The sequence below is a fragment of the Aotus nancymaae genome, unplaced genomic scaffold (genome assembly GCF_030222135.1).
Source record: "Aotus nancymaae isolate 86718 unplaced genomic scaffold, 86718_ANA_hifiasm-v0.15.2.pri h1tg000041l, whole genome shotgun sequence".
Classification (NCBI taxonomy): domain Eukaryota; kingdom Metazoa; phylum Chordata; class Mammalia; order Primates; family Aotidae; genus Aotus; species Aotus nancymaae.
Window position 1 is genome coordinate 19,666,011 of NW_026988455.1, and position 17,836 is coordinate 19,683,846.

Sequence of the window (17,836 nt, forward strand, 5' to 3'; positions counted from 1 at the left end):
TTTAAAAAAGAAAGAAACTCAAAAATCTACAAAGGTATTTTATCATCCAAACTCAACAGCCTCTCTCTTTGCAATTTTACAATTTTCAGCAAATTCCCCATATTCTCTCCGTCTCAGTTGGAACAGCCATTTCATACCTCACATCTCACTGTTTTTTTGGTATCTCATCCATTATCCCTGCTTTTGTTCGCATTACTTCTGCTTTCTGAAATATCCTCCTGAATTATTTTCCAGCAACCAACATAGTAACACTTTCTTCAAGGCCTGTCGTTCTCAAGTCTCTTTGGGTCTGTGTCTCATGACTGAACACTCACAAGAACCATCTCTGGTTAGTTTTGTGGATTTTCTCTTCAGTAGCGTTAACATTTTTTTCACCATGCAAATTCTGTATAGTTAGTCATAGAGTAGGAAATGAAGCTATTAAAGGTTTACAATTTGCCAGTCACAGTGACTGAGGACAAAGGAGATGGAAAGATAAAGCCCCATCCCCAAAAACCTTTTAGCTCAAAACGGTGGAAGGCAGAGCCCTGAACCCTCATAGCACTACGTATCATTGCTTTAGTCCAAAACTTAGTCCTAGAGATGTGCAGAGCCGGAAAGGATCATTTTTACAGTGTGGCTGTTTTCAAAAAAGGCATCCTGGGAGGGGATGAATTTCACTCATTAATTTAGGAAACATTTCCTGATGTCCTAGTCCTGTTAGCCTCGTGAGGCTTTAGAGGCTGAGTCAGTTTTCCAGAGCTGCTGTAACAAAATGCCACAAACTAGGTAGCTAAAGTGATGGAGGCCACATGTCCAAGATCAAGGTGCCCGAAGGCCATGCTGCCTCTGGAGGCTCTAGGGAGGGATCTGTTCCATGCCCAACTCCTACCTGCTAGTGCCTGCGGTGTTCCATGACCTGTCCATGCATCATTCCAATCCTCCCTCCTCACAGGGCCGCCTCCCTGTGTGTACATCTGTCTTGGTGTCCAAAGGTCCTTTTTTATCAGGACACCAGTCATACTAGATTAGGGTCAACCCTCCTGACTATATTTTAACTTGATTACCCTGTAAAAACCTTATATCCAATTAAGGTCACATTCTGAGGTATTGAGAGTTAGGATTTTAGTCCAACCATACTAGAGATGCAGAGACGAAAGGCACAGTGACTTTGAAAGGAAGCTCTCACTGTGGGAACCAGGAAAAGTAAACCATTTGTTCCAGTGAAGTTCAACACGTTTCTGCACATGGGGAGATTGTGAGAGTTGACATCTATTATTTTAAGTGTTCTGGATTAGTAAGAACCTTAACCTTTACACTCTTTCCCCACACGCTAGTAACATTTCAGAGTAAGCAAAAATGGCAGATGGCATTGCCTTGGCTACGGTTTCCCTCTGAACTCCTTAACTGGAAAACAAAATTGTTGATGGTACCTCCATCATTGATGTATTTTTTCAGGAGGAAGAAAGAGTCAAATTACAAATACAATGCAGACTTTATATGAGTTTTCTCTTAGAGCATCTCTTTTATAGGGAAACTGTCCATATTTTAAACATTATTAATGAATGCAGAGCAAGATTTTAAACAGATATGGGTTACTTCCAAACACTGTGTAATAAATATATTTTTTAATAAATTAAATACATTTACAATATTCACGAAAGTTAAACGAAAAGTAATTACCTCCCCAAAGAGGCACTGACATATAATCAGAAACAGAAATAATGTCACTGTTATCGGGATATTTACAGATTCAGAGAATCTCACAGAGATCTATAGTCTATGAAAAACTAAATCTGGCTACTTAATACAGGACACATGATCCTTCAAGTTCAAAGTCTGTATGTACTTGTCATACATACGGAAACTGCTCATTTATTACATTTTGAAATTTCAGTGTCTTTCAAAAGTATCAGATCAAATCACACAAAATAAATGAATTCAATCTACAATTCTAAAATAAAGTAGATGCAATGTTCAATTATTAAGCAAACCAAGAAAGAATAAATTATATATGATTTGTGTTATTTTTAAACTTCCACACTAATGCTATAATAGCAAGACTGTCTTTCAATGTTGTCAATGAAATGGGCAGCTTACTTTTACTTAGAATATGTTTTTCAAAGTAATTCTGAAAATTCTGTTTTTCTAATAGGTTTGCAGCAATAGGTAGCAATTATTATTATTAGAAAACATACCCAGATGCTTTCTTCTCGGCGATACTGCTTCCAGTTCCTCCCACCATCACTGAACATCAGGAGGTAGCTGGTCACCCAGTCAGAGCTCCCATATCCTCCTTGAGTGGCCACAGCAGTGACCTCCATTCTCTCACCAAGGTCAATTTGCAGCCATTGGTATTTATCTGACACAAGTGGGGTCCAGCCACCAGCTCCTTTTTTGAAACAGAAAAAGTAGGAAAATGGTAGAGGAGGAAGTTATTTAACATAGCTGTTACTAGATTAGAAAACTACACAATTATGAATATATATTAAGAAAATCATAGATTTACAATAGAAAAATATAGAAGAATTACATGTGACTGGATGAACCCTAAATTGTGTTTACAGTTAGCTAGATAACCCCGACATTCTAGAATGCAAATGTCCTACTGAGTGGAGGAAATGTTTGTTTAATGCAGGTAGCCAATATGGCATTCCTGTCAATTTTTGGAATAAGTGTATTTCATAACCTTTGAGTAAGATTTGCCCTTTGCCAAACACAAGAGACTAAGTTCCAGTAGCAGGAAGTACAGTATCAAGAACTGATAAAACAAAGATGGTTAATATATTGTCCTTACGCTCAAAGTGCTTACAGTCTCATAGGAGAAATGGATATTTAAAAGAACAATTCAGATATGGAGTGCTTTGTGAGGCAATCCCACTTACATGTGCATATCCAAAAAGTTGAATTCACAGAAGTATAGAGGAGAATGATGGTTACAAGGAACCAGGGTGTGGAGGAGATACTGGTAAAAAAAACACAAAGAAGTATAGAGTAGCGAATGGTCAAGGTGAGTCATAAGCAGGTTCTGTTGCACTCTGCTCTCTCTGGCAATACTGCAGGGAAACCAGGGCAAGGCTTACACAGCAGAAGGAGACTGTCAGGTATTGAAGAAGATGGATGCAGAGCAGAGAATTTGCTCTTTTTGCTCTGACTAATGCTACGTCTGAAACAAAAACATAGGAATGCCTGCTGATGTTTTATTGATGTTTGTTATTTTTCTAGTCTAACAGAATTAGGGGACACTCTAGAACCTTAACTTCTTTAATAATCAGTGTTTAGAAAAAGAGAGTACTCGATAGACAATTCTCAAGCCGAGGATCAGCACGCTTTTATTTCTCCCTGGTGCTGCCACTTTCCTGAAGGCTCCGATAGAAAGTCTAAAGTTCTAGACAGTTGGTTATTACTCATTGACTTATACTGTGTATTTTATTATTATAGGTTGTGTTTATAATTATGTCCTCCTTTGTACATCTGTGAATTTATTCAACTTTTTAAAATTCCACATGTAAGTACTTTAGTACTTTAGTATATGTCTTAAAAAGTGTGATATTATTAGAATATAGCCAGGAGTAAAAATGAGTAAGTGAGGACATTGACATTATACTTTAATATAAGTTATTATGGGGAAGTGCAGAGAAATATTTATATTTAAATAATAACATTCACATTTAAATAATAAATATAAAGATTAGGCACCTATTTGAATTGATGACCAAACACTTAACTACTGTTTCCTTATGACTCTCAAGTTTACAGATCATTAGAACTTAGATTCTAAGATATTTTTTGCAGTGAATCTTTGTTCAAAAATATTTTTTCTGGAATACAACAAAATTATCCCAGAGAGAAGATGGCCGAATAGAAACAACTCTGGAGTGCAGTTCCCAGCAAGAACAATGCAGAGGGTGAGTGATCACTGCATTTCCAAACAAGTTTTTACTGCCCACAAGCCAGGAGATTCTCAGGCTGAAAAGCGCCACAAGTTTCTAGCACAGTTGTTTAAGCAGGTGCCCTGAGTCTCCACACAAAAGCTCACACAAATCTGGGTGGCCATTTCAACTGGTGCCTGGAACACCTAGGATACAGAGCCGCACATTCAATTGAAAAAAAAAGGGGGTGCTGAAACAAGGAGCCAGGTGATTTGGCTCAGCAGGCCCCACCCCAAAAAAGACCAGTAATCTGAAATGCTGTGGATTGAGAGTTTCACAGCAAGTGCAGCTGGACCTGGAATGGTCCAGCTCAGTGCAGGGGGAAGGGCGTCAGCCATTACTGAGGCAGTCCACCATTACCGAGGCAGTCCACCATTACCGAGGCAGTCCACCATTACCGAGGCAGTCCACCATTACTGAGGCAGACCACCATTACCGAGGCAGTTCTAACCGTACCTCTGTAAACAAAACTGCAAGGAAGTTCACACAGCAGCTGGGCAGAGCCTATGGCAGCTCAGCAACACCTCTGCTGGCAGACTGTGACTAGACTACCTCCTCGCTGGGCAGGGCATCTCTGAAAAAAGGCAGCAGCACGTCAGGAACTTATAAATAAAGCCCCACCTTCCCAAGACAGAGCACCTGGGGAAAAAAGCAGTTATGAGTTCCACTGTAGCAGACTTTAACATACCTGCCCAGCAGCTCTGTACAGAACAATGGAGCTCCCAGCTCAGCACTTGAGCTCCTATAAGGGACAGACTCTCTCCTCAAGCAGCTCCCTGAACCCATATAACCAAAGAGACACCTCATAAAGGAGAGCTCAGGCTCACATCTGGTGGGTATCCTATTGGGACAAAGATAACAGAAGAATAAACTGGCAGCAACCCTTACTGTTCTGCAGCCGCTGCAGGTGATCCCCAGGCAAGCAGGGTCTGGAGTGGAACTCCAGCAGTCCTACAGCAGGGAGGCCTGGCTGTTAGAAGGAAAACTAAGAAACAGAAAGAAATAACTTCATCAGCAACAAAAAGGACATCCACTCAGAGACCCCATCTGAAAGTCACCAACTACAAAGACCACAGGTAGATAAATCCACAAAGATGGGAAGAAACCAGCACAAAAAGGATGAAAATACCCAAAACCAAAACACCTCTCCTCCTCCAAGGGATCAAACTCCTCACCAGCAAGGGAGCAAGGTTGGATGGAGAATGAGTCCAATGAGCAGAAAAAAAGCAGGAGTTGCAATCCTAGTCTCTGATAAAATAGACTTTAAAACAACAAAGATCAAAAGAGACAAAGAATGGTATTACATAATGGTAAAAGGATCAATGCAACAAGAAGAGCTAACTATCCTAAATATATATGCACCCAATACAGGAACACCCAGATACATAAAGCAAGCTCTTACCAACCTACAAAGAAACTAAGACTCCCACACAAGAATAGTGGGAGACTTTAATACTCCACTGTCAATATTAGAGCAATGAGACAGAAAATTAAACAAGGATATCCAGGACTTGAACTCAGATCTGGACCAAGCAAACCTAATAGACACCTACAGAGCCCTCCACCCCGAATCCACAGAATATACATTCTTCTCAGCACCTCATCACACCTACTCTAAAACTGACCACATAATTGGAAGTAAATCACTCCTCAGCAAATGCAAAAGAGCAGAAATCATAACAAACAGTCTCTCAGACCACAGTGCAATCAAATTAGAACTCAGAATTCAGAAACTAACTCAGAACCGCACAACTTCATGGAAACTGAACAACTGGCTCTTGAATGTTGAGTGCATAAACAAAGAAATGAAGGCAGAAATAAACATGTTCCTTGAAACCAACAAGAACGAAGACACCACGTACCAGAATCTCTGGGACACATTTAAAGCAGTGTCTAAAGGAAAATTTATAGCAATAAATGCCCACATGAGAAGCAAGAAAAGATCTAAAATTGACACCCTATCATCAAAATTGAAAGAGTGAGAGGAGCAACATAAAAAAAAAAATTCAAAAGCTAGCAGAAGACAAGAAATAACTAAGATCAGAGCAGAAATGAAGGAGATAGAGACACAAAAAACCCTTCAAAAAATCAATAAATCCAGGAGCTGCTGTTTTGAAAAGATCAACAAAATAGACTCCAAGCCAGAATAATAAAAAGAAAAGAGAGAATAATCAAATAGATGTAATAAAACAATAAAGGAGCTATCACCACCGATTCCACAGAAATACAAACTACCATCAGAGATTACTACAAACAACTCTATGCACAAAAACCAGTAAAGCTGGACGAAATGAATAAATTCCTGGACACTTGCACCCTCCCAAGCCTAAACCAGGAAGAAGTTGAAACCCTGAATAGACCAATAACAAGGGCTGAAGTTGAGGTAGCAATTAATAGCGTACCAACCAAAAAATGCCCAGGTCCAGATGGGTTCACAGCTGAATTCTACCAGATGTACAAAGAGAAGCCGGTATCACTCCTTCTGAAACTATTCCAAACAATCCAAAAAGAGAGAATTCTTCCCAAATCATTTTATGAGACCAACATCATCCTGATACCAAAACCTCCCGAGACTCAACAAAAAAAGAAAACTTCAGGCCAATATCCATGATGAATATAGATGCAAAAATCTTCAATAAAATACTGGCAAACCAACTGCAGCAACACATCAGAAAGCTTATCCACCATGATCAAGTAGGCTTCATCCCAGGGATGCAAGGCTGGTTCAACATATGCAAGATTATAAACATAATCCACCACATAAACAGAACCAAAGACAAAAACCACACGATTTTCTCAATAGATGCAGAGAAGGCCTTCGACAAAATTCAACAGCCCTTATGCTAAAAACTCTCAATAAACTATGTATCGATGGAATGTATCTCAAAACAATAAAAGCTATTTATGACAAACCCACAGCCAATATCATACTTAATGGGCAAAAACTGGAAGCATTCCCTTTGAAATCAGGCATGAGACAAGGATGCCCTCTCTCACCACTTCTATTCAATATAGTATTGGAAGTTCTAGCCGGAGCAATCAGGCAAGAAAAAGAAATAAAGGTATTCAATTAGGAAAGGAGGAAGTCAAACTGTCTTTATTTGCAGACGACTCGATTGTATATTTAGAAGACCCCATTGTCTCAGCTCAAAATCTCCTTAAACTGATAAGCAACTTCAGCAAAGTCTCAGGATACAAAATCAATGTGCAGAAATCACAAACCTTCCTATACACCAATAGCAGACTAACGGAGGGCCAAATCAAGAGCGAACTCCCATTCACAATTGCTACAAAGAGAATAAAATACCTAGGAATACAACTAACAAAGGATGTAAAGGACCTCTTTAAGGAGAACTATGAACCACTGCTCAACAAAATAAGAGAGGACACAAACAGATGGAAAAACATTCCATGCTCATGGTTAGGAAGAATCAATACTGTAAAAATGGCCATACTGCCCAAAGTAATTTATAGAATCAATGCTATCTTCATCAAGCTACCTATGACCCTCTTCAAAGAACTGGAAAAAAACACCTTAAACTTCATATGGAACAAAAAGAGAGCCTGTATAGCCAAGAAAATCCTAAGCAAAAAGAACAAAGCTGGAGGCATCACGCTACCTGACTTCAAACTATACTACAAGGCTACAGTAATCAAAACAGCATGGTACTGGTACCAAAACAGACATATAGACTAATGGAACAGAACAGAGGCTTCAGAGGCAATGCTACACATCTACAACCATCTGATCTTTGACAAACCTGACAAAAACAAGCAATGGGGAAAGGATTCCCTGTTTAATAAATGGTGTTGGGATAACTGGCTAGCCATGTGCAGAAAACAGAAACTGGACCCCCTTCCTGACATCTTACACTAAAATTAACTCAAGATGGATTAAAGACTTAAACATAAGACCTAACACCATAAAAACCCTAGAAGAAAATCTAGGCAAAACCATTCAGGACATAGGCATAGGCAAGGACATCATGACTAAAACACCAAAAGCACTGGCAACAAAAGCCAAAAGAGACAAATGAGATCTAATTAAACACCAGAGCTTCTGTACAGCAAAAGAAACAATCATTACAGTGAACTGGCAATCAACAGAATGGGAAAAAATTTTTGCAATCTACCATCTGACAAAGAGGGCTAATATCCAGAATCTACAAAAAATTAAAACAGATTTACAAGAAAAAAACAAACAAATCCATTCAAAAGTGGGCAAAGGACATGAAGAGACACTCTTCAAAAGAAGACATATATGAGGCCAACAAACATATGAAAAAATGTTCATCATCACTGGTCATTAGAGAAATGCAAATCAAAACCACACTGAGATACCATCTCATGCCAGTTAGAATGGTGATCATTAAGAAATCTGGAGACAACAGATGCTGGAGAGGATGTGGAGAAATAGGAACAGTTTTACACTTTTGGTGGGAGTGTAAACTAGTTCAACCATTGTGGAAGACAGTGTGGCGATTCCTCAAGGACTCAGAAATAGAAATTCCATTTGACCCAGCAGTCCCATTTCTGGATATATATCCAAAGGATTGTAAATTGTTCTATTACAAAGACACAATGCACACGTATGTTCATTGTGGCACTATTTACAATAGCAACGACTTGGAACCAACCCAAATGCCCATCGATGATAGACTGGACAAGGAAAATGTGGCATATATACACCATGGAATACTATGCAGCCATAAAAAACGATGATTTCGTGTCCTTTATAGGGACATGGATGAATCTGGAAACCATCATTCTCAGCAAACTGACACAAGAACAGAAAATCAAACACGGCATGTTCTCACTCATAGGCAGGTGTTCAATGAGAACACATGGACACAGGGAAGGGAGCATCACACACTGAGGTCTGTTGGGGGGGACTTGGGGAAGGACAGTGGGGGGTGGGGAGGTTTGGGAGGCATAACATGGGGAGAAATGGCAGATATAGGTGATGGGGGGATGGAGGCAGCAAACCACATTGCCATGTATGTACCTATGCAACAATCCTGCATGATCTGCACATGTACCCCAGAACCTAAAGTACAATAAAAAAGTATATATGTATGTGTGTGTCTATATATATATACACATATATATATAAATTATCCCAGAGAAAATAAATTGCTCCCATGAAATTTACTATTCTGTATTACCTAACAATATAAAAATAAATTGATAAAAAATATATATATTTTTTCCTCTGAAGGGACCATAAACACCTCTTAAGTTTGCATTATATATGTGTATGTACACACAGACACACACACACAAACACACATATAGATATAATTTTTATTTGTTTTGCTTTTTATTGTTCCATGTTGTGACTTGAAGAGTCAGGAATTTGATTTAGTAGACAGGATGAACAATTATTGGTAACAAATACTGTGCATCCGATTGACACTAAAATGTTCCATATCTTTCTTAAGCCAGACAGCTAGGAGGTGGACATAGCTCTTGTTCAAAGTTGAATGTTGTGCTATATGTAGACCAGGGGCCTCTTCCACTCATGCAACACGGTTTCCTAGATCAGGCAAGATTTATTCCTGGATGATCTACGGCAATATTTACATGAGCCCCTGCCAGAGACAGTGTGTGGATTTCTTCAGTACTCAGTGGAAACTGCTTCTACAGTTTCTTCCCTCTGTTCATTCCTTCTTCCAACTTCACTTTTCAGGATATAACAGAATTCCGCCTACCCACTTCCATAATTACTCAATTTAACAATGAATATGTACTGAGCATTTAAGTACTCTGGATCAGGCACAGAGTTCCCTTTACATGGATTTTGCATTTAATTCCTAAAGTACCTTTAAAAGACAAGGCCTCATTACTATCCTCCATATGGATGGTGAGCAGCTCACCTACATTTACACATCTCAAGCTTTGGATCCAGAACCTGTGCAATTGAATTTTTATCATATTATTTTGATGATAATCATGGGATATGGTGATTCTCAAATAAATGTACAAAAGCTATGAAGAAGTTTGGGAATGAGCAGGTCTGGCTACCTAAGGAAGCAGCCCCTATGCAGCAGGGCATCCTTTCCTGCTCCTAGTCAGGCAAGGCCTGGGCTTTGGAAGGGCAAGTGTGCAGTGCCAATGGGGTTTTCTCTCCTGGCACCTTCCTGTTGACTCTACCAGATCTACTGTTCTCTACTAAGCCTACGTAACATTTAATTGGTGGGAGATCTTTCTGGGGTTGGTCTAACTAGCAATCAATAGTCCTAGGTACAACACGACTGAAACTATGTCTCTTTTTCTGTTTTATTATTATTATTATTATTTTGTTATTTTAAAAGAGTTGGGAGAAGGTGAAAGAGATGCTACCAGCCAAGCCATCATCTTAGGCTGGATGTTGTATTTTATGCACATAAACTTCTGAGGAACTATTCAATATTTTTGTTTCTTCCCCTCATCTTGGTTGGTCAGCATGAATGGCATCCTCTTTAGCTTGTATTTCACAACCTTTCTTTGGTATTTTCATTCCCTCTCATTCCAGGTTTGGAAAAGTAATTACTATGAGAACACACGTGGAGACACACAAGGAAGAAAAATGAGTCGACATAGTTCTGCTGTGCTACCCTCGGATTGTACATTCTCATTAGAGGAAGCAGGAGCCACTGGCCATCCCTCTTCTCAGCATTCCTCACAGTTTGTTAGTTTGTTGGTGTTAATAGTTGCACTTCTGCTAACAGATGACATACTTCAGTAACTTGATTTTAACTTTGATGAAGAAGTAGTATTTAAATGCAAATAAGCCATATTTTCAGCCATTAATGATAAAGTAATGAAATTTTGGTGTTAGCAAATAATTTCATCAGGATGTTGTAGCCTCAGGAAATCTGCAATCCCAGCTGGGTTTTAAGGGTGAGCTGCTGTGCACACAATTTAATTAAATGCTGAGTGGAAATGGTGGGAAATACAACGTGACTGACCTGTGCACTACTAGATAGCACTGGTCTGTGTGCCTTTATTAAAGGCAGCTTTGATGGTTGGTATAGAAGGCCACTATGGGTAATGGAAAGAGAAAGGAAGTTGGCTGACTCCACCCCCAACTAGCGTGTGGTAATTGTCAAGTCACTCAGCCTCTCTGAGACAAAAATGTTACCCTTTGTTTAAAAAGAAAAACCATAAAATGGGACAATGGGGGGAATAACAGTCATATAAACCATCTCATAAAACTGTAAGGAAGACAATGAAATAATTGATACTAAAGCACTTTGTAACTAAATTATTATTCAAATGTGATGTTATATTCGATTTTTGTTTTCCTTAAATTTAAACAAATGAAAGTCTTTTATTTGTTAAGTCAGGATTATACATGTATTGACTTCTATTCAACCTGGAAGCATCTTTTCTATGGTCACCAAAACGTTGTACACAGAACAGAGGAAGCAGTTATGTCATATTCTCTAGCTCAGCCCCCCCGCCACCACAAACATTTCTTCTCCACTTCACCCTCCTCCTTCCCCTGCCTCTGACAAGACACTGCACCTGAGTTAAAATGCCAGAATTCTACCCCATAGAGCCTGTGAATTACAACAACATCATGCCCTCCATTCATAATATACATTCTGGCACATGTGTTTCAGTACTGGAATGAGATTAAAATATGCTGAGCAACTGAAACTTTACCTTACACTTTATATGGCTTGAGGAACAGCAGATGTTATTTTTTAAAGGGTAATTGGTTTCTATAAAGGCTGATATTGCTACCACAGTGAAGATGCTAATCTGCACACAGTATTTTGTCCCTAAATGTTCATGCAACATAGAATTTATCTTATCTGCTGTTGTATACACTTAAAAGTTTTCAACTTCTAGGCCGGGCGCGGTGGCTCAAGCCTGTAATCCCAGCACTTTGGGAGGCCGAGGCGGGTGGATCACGAGGTCAAGAGATCGAGACCATCCTGGTCAACATGGTGAAACCCCGTCTCTACTAAAAATACAAAAAATTAGCCGGGCACGGTGGCGCGTGCCTGTAATCCCAGCTACTCGGGAGGCTGAGGCAGGAGAATTGCCTGAACCCAGGAGGCGGAGGTTGCGGTGAGCCAAGATCGCACCATTGCACTCCAGCCTGGGTAATGAGCGAAACTCCGTCTCAAAAAAAAAAAAAAAAAAGTTTTCAACTTCTGAGGAAATTACTAAAGTCTGCCACTTATGTTATAATGGAAAACAAGGGAAAAGGGAGAAGTGAAAAACTGTGAAGCATATATTGTATGCTGAGAATTCCACAAGATACCTTCATGCACATTATCATTTTTTATTTCTAAAAGCATCCAGTGGGTCGTCCTTATCATAACCACCTTACAGATGAGAAAATAAAATCACTAACTAAGACACATGGAAAGATATTATTTTAAAAAATCAGCTTATGTTTCATTTTTATCCCTGGCCACGAATATATTCACATGATTTGTCAATCACTTAGTACTTGCTGGTTATAAGTAATCTGGCATGATTATGTCTCTACTTTATATAGTTATATCTGTTTGTTACCATTATTCATTTACATTTGACTATCTGGGGCAGGGGCTGTGTGAAAGAAAAGTAGAAACCCCTCAGCTGGAGCCTTAATTGCTTCTGACTAACAACAAAAATTAAAATTCCCATGACTATAGTATTTGGTCATAAGTGGCAGCACTGTCACAGAGTACATACTGACTTGGTTTACAGGGGAAATAATATACAGGTAAATCATCATCATCATCATCAGTCATCATCATTACAATTATCATATCACCATAATCTTATACCTTCTCAGCATTTGATGAGTACCAGGGCTGAAAGATATTCAAGGGCACAAAATATAAGTAAACAAAGTAAATGTGCAAAGCCAGCCACTATTAGGGGCTTCTATATATAAAGCAAATATATAGTTTAATCAACCTTGTCTTGACGAGACATTTCCCATTAAGATAACAAACTGTTTCAAATGCGATCTTATCCAGATATATTTATTTGTTTCTTTCCTCATCTAATTGCATTTCAATATACAGCAGAGTCATTAAAAATTTCGTGTATTACCTAGGGTAAGCAGAAGGTAGGAAGTGAGACATGAGATAGGTAGGGACTGTCACAGCTCCTATACCCCAGTGTGATTATATGTATTTATAGGGAAGAGGAGTGAAGTTGGCTTTAAATAAACTCCCTCATTCCACTTCTGAGATTTATAGGCTTTAAACAGCCATGCTTTTTGTCAGTACATCTGCCTTTTTGCTGAGGAGAATTTAAACATTTACCTGAGATCTAATTTGATTTTGACAAAAAAAGCCTAACTACACAAATAAAGAATCAGGTACTACAGTCTTTTTCAACTATGCTATTTGAAAGTAAAAAATACAGAAACCCTCCCTCAAAATCTGTCTTTGTGCACTTGTCCTATTTCAGCAGTATTTCCTTCAACCTTAGCAGGCTGACAAAGAAACACTATTCAGCCTACCAAAAATGTATTTATAAAAAAGAAATGCAATTATTGTTAAAATGGCAGAGTGTACATAATAATTTATAAAATTTATTCTCTTACAAAATTCATCTACATTCCGTAAGAGCTTTGAAAATGGACAAATAATAGAATAAATAAAAAACAAATAGTAGATGTTATACTTTAATCATATAAACAATCATATTAAAGGTAAGCAGTGCAAACATGCCTATTAAATGGCAATGATGGTCAGATTAGATGAGAAAGCAAGATTCAAATATATGCTGCCTGCAAGAAACACACTTTAAATAATAAAAAAGGCTCAAATAGCCTAAGTGTAAACACATGGAAAAAAATAAATATTATGCTAACACTAGTCAAAAAAAAAGCTGGATTGGCTATATTAGACAAAGTAGATTCCAGTGCAAAAAATTATTACAAAAGGTAAAGAAAATTATTTCATAATGATAAAGATGTTATTTCATCAGAGGACATAATCCTAAACATGCAAACCCTTAATAATGGAACTTCAAAATACATGAGGTGAAACCTAGTAAAACTGAAAGAAATAGATAAATCCACAATTATGGTAGGAGATTCTAGTATTCTGTCTTAGTAACTGATTGCACAACAAGATAGAAAATATGGATTCAGAAGTATTAATTATCACTCTCAACCTATATGATCCATTGATACTTATGGAATGCTTCACCTAACAAAAGAACATGCATTCTTTCAAGTTCACTTGGAACTTTTACCAAAAGACCATTAAACAAGTTTTAACAAAGTTAACATGATTTAAATCATGTAACTTATATCTCTGTGATATACAATAGATTAAAATAAAAAATCAACAATAACAACTTCTCTGAAAAATCCTGAAATGTTAGGAAACTAATAACATACACTTCATAATCAATGAATCAAAGAAGAAACTAAAAGGGAAATTAGCAAGTACTTCAAACTCAATGAAAATGAAAATACAATTTATCAAAATCTATGGGATGGACCTTCAGGCTTCTGCCCCAGGAAGTAGAAAGCTATAAGCAGCCTCATTTCCACCCTTAAAACAAACTTCAAGTTCATGATATTTTACAAATTCAATGGAGAGTTGAGCTTGCAGAACCACCACATGGCCTAAAATCTAAAGAGATACGAATCTTGCAGGGAGAGATGTGAGCAGGAGTTCATCTTAGATAGATGAAACCAGAGGTCAGTAATAAAAGTTCAGCTGGAATAGTTAAAAAAAAAAATGGTGTAACAGTGAGAATGGTGGAAGAGTGAGAAATCCTTTATCACCCCAGAAGTTGGGGGAGTGTTCCCTCTTGCAGGCTCGTGCTCCACTGGCCATTGGCAGAAACTCACAGGCACTCCACTGAGAACTCCAGTTGGCCCTCACAGAAAATGTCAGAAAGGGCCCTAATGGTTAAATGACTCAGCCTACAACCTTTTCCCATATCTCCACTACATCTTCAATTTGCGGTAGGTGTAGTTCTATTCATCTTGGTAACTAAGTGCATAATTCAATAAAACCATCATACATCCAGTAAATTATTTGATAAAACATAAACTCAAAATATCACTTGAGCAGACAAAGAAGTCATCTTCATTTGGTGAGTGGAAACAACCAGGCAAAAGTGATATGCAAACGGGGCCTACGAGGAGAGGGTTGGAATGGAGTCAGAGCACCCTGAGGCTGACTGCACTCCTCTCACAAATAGTGTGTTTACTTTCTTCAGGTAGTGATTAAACACATGTATTTTTCTTTCTTATTAAAAGTCAGTTGATATCATGCAAGGAAACACAAGGGTGAAATTCTGAGAAGTGACTATTTTAGTGAATACCAACTTATCCATCTGTATGTGATTGATTGCTCACTCAACCAAAATCTCCTAGCCCAACCCCTAAAAAAAGAGTTGGTAATATTTACATTTTTCCTAAGGATATTTGTAGTTAAACTAGTGATAATTTATGAATTGCTGTGAAAGCCCTGTATAAAAAGAGACATGCATTTATTTTACATGTAATATGATAGTATCAAAATATGATGCAAAAGTAATGTCCTCTAAACATTACAATAATGTTTAAGTTGCTAAGGACAAAGAAATATTTTTTAGAGGTAGGTGCACATCAAGGAAAATATGGCAGATTAGAATTCTGCTAAAGTTTGTCCCACTGAATTCTTTGGAAAAATATGACAACCTAAAAACATCTAGTTGGCAAAAGTTAATGTGAAAGAAAATAGGTAAATCTCCACCATGTCCTGTAGAATTTCTGGAATGCCTCCCTTAACACTGACTTTAATAACTAAGGTAGGAGAGCCGGTTATAGGACCGACTGTTGTATTTTACCATTTTCATCATTGGCCATAGTCCTTTTGAATCAGTTTTGAAACACAAATTAAACTTCCAGTCAGAAATTAAATGTCATTTAAGAAAAAAATTACTTTGAAATATAGCTTCACATGACTTGGCAAAGATAGTACAGAGAAGTGATGTGTACACTTTCCCCAGCTTCTACCAATGATTACATCTTATAAAATTACAGTACAATATCAAAACCTGGAAATGATGTGTCTATCTAGTTGTATGACATGTGTAGGGTCCAAAACTCCCACCACAATCAAGAAAGAGAACTACTGCACTACCATAACAATCCTCTTCATCGCTAACGTTTATAGTTACACATAGAAACCATTAATTTGTTTTCTATCTCTATAATTTCCTCAAGTGCTCAGATTCCTAGATGGTCTGTCTTCCCTACATTTTTTCATTCTTATGTTTGTTTTATATATAAAGTGCCTTTTAAAATATACTTATCAGGAAGAATAATCTATAAGACGTGGTAATATGATGGTGAATACAGTGTCCCTTTATTCTTGAGTGATTCCAGTTGCCTCTGGTAAACAGGAAGTTTCCTACTCAACCTCATCTTTCTTGCCGAAAGTTGCATGACAGTTGAGCTATCACATATATCACTGGATTTTTTTGAACAGGAAAAAAGTGAAAGGACAAAATTTTTAGAAGGAAGAATGTAATTTTAAGGAAGTAACATGAAAATCCTAGAAAGCAGTGGGATGGCATTCCTCATTAAGAATAATTTATAACATTAAGGAACAACTAAGTACTTAAAGAAATCATGGCATATCAGTAGCTTCTTTAATTTACTACTAAATAGCAACCAGTTCAATGAATATGCCACATTCAGTAGCTGATGGACATTTGAGTTGTTTCTAGTTTTTGTCTACTGTATTAGTCCATTTTCGTGCTGCTGATAAAGACATACCCGAGTCTGGATAATTCATAAAGAAAAAAAGGTTTAATGGACTCACAGTTCCATGTGGCTAAGGAAGGCTCACAATCATGGCAGAAGGTGAAAAGCATATCTTACATGGCAGCAACAAGAGAGAATGACAATCAAGAAAAAGCAGTTTCCCCTTATAAAACGATCAAAACTTGTGAGACTGATTCTCTACCACAAGAACGGTATAGGGGAAACCACCCCCATGATTCAATTATCTCCCACTGGGTCCCTCCTACAACACATGGGAATTAATGACAGCTACAATTCATGATGAAATTTGGGTAGGGACATAGTCAAACCATATCATCTATTATGAATAATGTTGCTATGAATATATATATATTTTAATACAGAGTCTCTGTCTGTTGCCCAGGCTGGGGTACAGTGGTGCAATCTCAGCTCACTGCAACCTCCACCTCCCAGGTTCAAGCAGTTCTCCTGCCTCAGCTTCCTGAGTAGCTAGGATTACTGGCATGTGCCACCATGCCCAGCTAATTTTGACATTTTTAGTAGAGACAGGGTTTCACCGTGTTGGCCAAGCTGGTCTCGAACTCCTGACCTCAGGTAATACGCCCACCTTACCCTCCCAAAGTGCTGGGACTACAGGTGTGAGCCACTGCACTCAGCTGCTATGAATATTTAAGTCTTAGAGTGGGCATATATTTTTTGGAGTCAAATTGCTGGGTTATACAGTAAGTATATGCTCTTACTTTTTAAGAAACTGCCAAACTATTCTCCAAGGTGGTGGTACCATTTACATTCTTACCAACCAAGTATGACAATTAAGACAATTCCGGTTTCTTCCAATCCATAAACATAGTGTGCCTCTCAATTTATTTGGGTCTTCTTTATTTTCTAATAGCTATGTTTTATAGTGTTCCATGAAGAGGTCCTGCACACCTTTTGTAAGATCTACATATAAGTATTTTATTTTTTAATGCTATTGTGAATGAAATTGTTTTCTTAATTTGATAATCAGATGGTTACTAATACATAAAAATAGAATTGATTTTTGTATATTCATCTTGTGTCTTGTTAACCTGCTAAAATTCACTTATTAATTGGTGTTTTTTAGATTTCTAGATTTCTTAGAAGATCTGTATATAGGATCGTGTTATCCATACATAATAATGTATGAAGAGACAGTCCACTTTAAGCAGCTTGTACGCCTATGTGTTTTGTT

At 37.9% G+C, this 17,836-nt stretch overlaps 1 protein-coding gene across 1 annotated transcript in view; it reads right to left on the reverse strand.

Annotated features, from left to right (window-relative positions):
* LOC110568491 (contactin-associated protein-like 3) overlaps window positions 1-17,836 on the reverse strand; it is a 241,642-nt gene that overhangs the window by 182,709 nt on the left and 41,097 nt on the right. Inside the window, exon 3 of the mRNA XM_021671890.2 lies at window positions 2,178-2,371. Coding sequence (XP_021527565.2) covers window positions 2,178-2,371 — 194 coding nt within the window. The remainder of the gene's footprint in view (window positions 1-2,177; window positions 2,372-17,836) is intronic.